This window comes from Nannospalax galili, unplaced genomic scaffold (assembly GCF_000622305.1).
Source record: "Nannospalax galili isolate Female #2095 unplaced genomic scaffold, S.galili_v1.0 scaffold2387, whole genome shotgun sequence".
Taxonomy (NCBI): domain Eukaryota; kingdom Metazoa; phylum Chordata; class Mammalia; order Rodentia; family Spalacidae; genus Nannospalax; species Nannospalax galili.
In genome coordinates this window covers 68,647-74,012 of record NW_008355639.1, presented here as the reverse complement: position 1 = coordinate 74,012, position 5,366 = coordinate 68,647, and the positions used below count along the sequence as shown (strand labels likewise).

General features: G+C 44.6%; 1 protein-coding gene across 1 annotated transcript in view; it reads right to left on the bottom strand.

The window, feature by feature from the left end:
• Positions 1-692: 692 nt before the first annotated feature.
• LOC103750012 (polycystic kidney disease protein 1-like 2) overlaps positions 693-5,366 on the bottom strand; it is a 49,885-nt gene continuing 45,211 nt past the window's right edge. Inside the window, 2 exon segments of the mRNA XM_029556018.1 lie at positions 693-725; positions 3,891-3,992. Coding sequence (XP_029411878.1) covers positions 693-725; positions 3,891-3,992 — 135 coding nt within the window.

The following is a 5,366-nucleotide window of genomic DNA, read 5'->3' as shown; positions in this document are numbered from 1 at the left end:
TTTGTCTTTTTGAGACAGGGTCTCCCTGTAGCCCCAGCTGGCCTGGATTCACTATGGAGACCAGGCTGGCCTCGAACTCACAGAGATCCGCCTGTCTCTGCCTCCCGAGTGCTGGGATTAAAGGCGTGCGCCACCACGCCTGGCCACACACGATATTTTATGTGTATGTGTGTGTACATATTAGTAGCTGCTCATATGTGTTAGCACACTGGTATGGAAGGAGACACAACAGGAAAGGATGGATTTCCAGTGTGCTGAGACCCATCTGGGGCATGGAAGAGGAGCCACAAATGGCCAGTTATGAATCACCATTCAGATGACCATGTTTACTACATAAACAATACTACCGAGGGCTGGAGAGACAGCATCTGCAGCGCTCCCTGCAGGGACTTCCTTTGACTACAGAGCATAGGGCCAGAGGGGCAAGGGAAGGAACGGCCCTTTGTGGTGGTGTCAGCCCATGACTAGTGGGAACTGGTATGCACGCACACAGCTCCTCCTCCAGCTTTGGGGCACACGTATCTTACTGTTTCTGAGGATCAGTCCATGCCCATGGACGTGACTGGCTCCATTATGCACTTTTACTGGCTGTGGTCCTTCCCTACTTGGCGTCCTATCTCCTATTGGTATTTCATGGGATCATTACCAACAAAATTACTTGCACTGAACCAGAAGGCTTTCATTCGTCCCTGTCAAAGCTGACTCTTCATGCCCAGTGGGAGTGGCTGCATGGATAGAGGAGAGGGGTTCACGATTGACACCAAAGACAGTTACCAAGTGTGGTTCTCTGAGACAGCTGGTCTAGACCTAACACCTGGCAAGTAGAGTAGCAAGTGTGAGCAAGGTACAATGACCTGTACACATGTATATGTATCTATGCACATCTATGCAAATGTACTAAGGAAACCCATTATTTTGTACACTAACCAAAATAATTCATTATAAAAAAATTTTTTGGTCTTTTTGAGACAGGGTCTCCCTGTAGCCCCAGCTGGCCTGGCACTCGCTATGTAGACCAGGCTGGCCTTGAACTCACAGAGATCTGCCTGCCTCTGCCTCCCAAGTGCTGGGATTAAAGGTGTGTGCCACCACAACAGGCTTCGTTATAAAGATATTTAAAGGCAGGGCTGGAGAGAAGACCCGAGTTCGAATCCCAGCACCCACATTGCAGCTAACAACTGTCTATAACTCCAGTTCCAGGGGATCTGATGGCCTCTTCTGTCCTCTGAGGACACTGCATGACACAGGTGTACTTACATACATGCAGGCAAGATACTCATACACATAAAATAAAAGTGATAAAATATTTAAAAAAAAATATTTAAAGGGAGCTGGAGGGATGGCTCACTGGTTAAGGGCACTGGCTGCTCTTACAGAGGGCCCAGATTTGGTTTCCAGCACCTACATGGCAGATAACAACCATCTATAACTCCAGTTCCAGGGGCTCTGATATCCTCTTCTGGCCTCCGAGGGCATTGCATGCACATGGTACACTTACATACATACACACAAAGCACTCATTACATAAAATAAGAATAAATAATAATGAAAGAACAATTTTAAAGGGCTGGGGTTGTAGCTTGGTTGGAGTGTTTGCCCAGCATGCAAACCTAGGTTTAACCCCCAGTACTGTATAAACCAGGTGTGGTGGCAGACGCCTACAATTCTAGCACTTTTGGGATAAAGGCAAAGGGATTAGAATTCAAGGTTATCCTACAGGGAGTTAGGCACCAGCCTATGGTAGAGACTCTGTCTCAAAAAAATTTTATTAAATCTTTTTTTAATTTTAAAAAATGTATTTTACACCTATGACTGTTTTGCCTGTATGTATGTAAGTGTACCATGTGCATGCAGTGCCTGTGGAGACCAGAAGAGGGTGGTGGGTCCCCTGGAACTAGAGTTACAGACAGTTGTTTGCTGCATGTGGGTACTGGAAGAACCCAGGTCCTCTAGAAGTGCTCCTAACCTCTGAACCATCTCTCCAGCCCCTTGTTTTAAATCTTAAAAATAAACATATAAAAAATTTTTAATTTTATTTACTTATTTTTTTGAGAAAGGATCTTATAATGCAGCTCAGCTGACCTGGAACTTGCTATTCAGACCAGGCTAATTAAATGTACTACCAGGCCAGGCATGTGGTATATGCCTTTAATCCCAGCACTTGGGAGGCAGAGGCAAGTGGATCTCTGAGAGTTCAAGGCCAGCCTGGTCTTCATAGCAAGGTCCAAGCCAGCTGGGATTACAAGGAAACCCCGTCTCAGAAAAAAAAAAAAAAAAACCAAAAAAAAAAAAAAAAAAAAAAAAAAAAAAAACCCAAACTAAAACAAACAAACGCTACTTTTAGGAAGTTTGATTTCATTTCTAAAACAATGTCATTCTATCCAGGACTGTGTACAGATTTGGATGATGACTCTCAGACTGTGTCACTTGGGCCCATCAGCTTCATTCAGTAAGGGACCTTGGAGGCTGCTACAAGGGTCAATGCTGTGATGAGAAAAGGCTTGAGCCTGGCTTGATGGAGGAGGCTAAGACATTATGGAGCCAGGCTGTGTGCACGTCAGCTAAACGCGAGGATTTCAGTGCCTGCGTCCCTCCAGCCAGCCTGTGCAGAGCCGGCGCCTCTACCTTATTTACAAGCTCAATGCCAGGCCCACTTCAAAAAAGGGCCAAGCATGGGAGGGCACACCTTTAATCCCAGCACTCTGGAGACACAGTCAGGCAGATCTCTGTGAATTTGAGATCAGCCTGGTCCACATAGAGAGTTCCAGGCTACATAATGAGACCTTGTCTCCAAAAAAGATTTTTTAATTCATGACTCTTTTTTCAGCATCCAACAGAGATACCTGCACATCCACTTGTCCAAGCACTACTCATAACAGTCAGGTTATGGAACCCGTGCAAGAGATGAACTGGTAAAGAAATGGCATGCACAGGCACCATGGGACGTTTTTAGCCATGTATAAAAATGAATCATGACATTTTCAGGAATGGAGATCATTATGTTAAGTGGAATAAGTCAGACTGGGGAAGACAAATACTGTGCGTTATCACTCATATGAAATATAGATTTAAATGTGTGTCTGTGTGTATCTTTATGTATCTGTATATTTCTATATATGTATATGTGTGTATGTTTGTATGTATATATCTGTGTGTGTGCCTATTTGTGCTTGTGTGTGTTTGTATATATGTGTGTCTGTGTCTATGTGTCTGTGTATCCATGTTTGCGTGTGTGCATGTGTGTGTGCATGTGTGCATGCGCATCTGTGCGTCTGTGCGTCTATGTATCTCTGTGTGTGATGAAAATGGAAAGGGGACATTGACGGGAGGAAGCAATCTTGAGAGGGGGTGGGGAGAGAGAAGGTAAGGGAAGACATGTGCTATGAGAGCAGAAAGGAAAAGTCCAGGGTGGGGGAACCAGCGGGAGCCAGGCAGGGTATCGGGGAGGACAGCAGGGAGAGGGTGATTAAGAACCAAGTATGATGACACATATGTGTAAGAATGCCACAACAAAACCATTGCTTTGTATGCTAACCCCAAAATTTAAAGGGATGGCAAGATGGCTCAGCAGGTAAAGGCACTTGCTGCCAAGCCTGATGACCCGAGTTCAATCCCAGGAACCCACATGATGGAAGGAGAGAATTGACAAAGTCATCCTCTGACCTCCACAGTCATGCCATGGAATGGTCATGTACACACACACAAATGAATAAATAAATGTAATAATTTTTTTAATTAAAGAAGGTTCTTTCCTTCAAAATATGAAATCAAAAGGGAGGGGTAATACCCAGTGACACAAACCCATGGAGCCAAAGTCAGTCCTCAGTGGCAGAGCCAGCACGTCCCTGGGTGAGACACCAACCAACAAGTATTCTAATGTTCTTGAATACCTTTGATGATGTGGCGGCCCCTTGTCGGTGTCCAGTGTAGACTGTCACCAGGTAGTGATACTGGGCAAAGGGATCATTGTCTTCCAGAACTATGACCTTCACCTGGACAGACAGCGGTATTGGGGGACCCTTCTCAGCTCACTAATCACCCAGCAGCTGAGGATAAGTTGGATACTGATGACAGAGCAGGGGCTGGAGAGATGCCTCAGTGGTTACGAGCACTAGCTGTTCTTGCAGAGGCTCTGGATTCAGTTTCCAGCACCCACATATAAAATAAAATAATAAAATATTTAAAAACATGTGAAAGCAAAATTATGTATGTTATTTATTTAGCTCATCTGCTGAGAACTATTCTTTATAAAAAGCTTGAGGTAAAAATATTAGCAAAAGTCAGAAAGCACAAAGTGCATTCATTATTTTTAAATTTTTATTTTATGTGTAAGAGTGTATTGCCTGCATGTATGTAAGTGCACTAATGTCAAGCAATGCCCATGGAGATCAGAAGATCCCCTGGAACTGGAGATATGGATGGTTGTTAGCCCCCAGCTAGTAACGAACTCAGGTCCTCTGCAAGAGCAGGCAGTGCTCTTAACCACTGAGCAATTTCTCCCGCCCCAAGTGTACTCATTTTTAAGTGTGACCCTATATAGCTAAGTAGGAAATGAACTTGGTATTAAGCTGAGATGTTCCATGTCTGACATGGTGAACCAACTGTTCACATTATAACCAGATTTGTTTCTGAGAGAATTCAAAAGGAATGCAATGTTCAGGTGTTTTAGCAGAAGTGTCAAGTGGCTGGAGTAATTGGGGGCTGTGGTGACCTCTGGGACATGCTGTCCAGTTCTCTCTCCCGTGGAAGGCTTGCATCCTGGCTCCTGGGGAGCTGCTGTCAAGGACACAGGGGTCATCTCTGTTGAGGTCATGTTCTCCAGAGGCAGCTGATAGCTAATGACCCACTGTGAGTCATCTGTAAGAACTAAACATCTCAACCCAGCTCAGGACAGTTCCAGAACTCCCTAAGGACTGGCTAGCTGTCACTGGCCACATCATAGTCCTGCCTGCTTCCCAAGGGCTCACCCTAAAGATATTGCTTAGAAAACACCCACAGCCTCAACTCTATCCCAAAGCCTGCTTTCTGGGAGCCAACCTGAGCCATCTAAGATATATATTACTTTTGTTTATTTTATTATTTATTTTTGGACAGTTCCAGAACTCCCTAAGGACTGGCTAGCTGTCACTGGCCACATCATAGTCCTGCCTGCTTCCCAAGGGCTCACCCTAAAGATATTGCTTAGAAAACACCCACAGCCTCAACTCTATCCCAAAGCCTGCTTTCTGGGAGCCAACCTGAGCCATCTAAGATATATATTACTTTTGTTTATTTTATTATTTATTTTTAAATGAATTGTGTGTGTGTGTGTGTGTGTGTGTGTGTGTGTGTGTGTGTGTGCATGTGAGTGCAGCGCCCAAGATAGG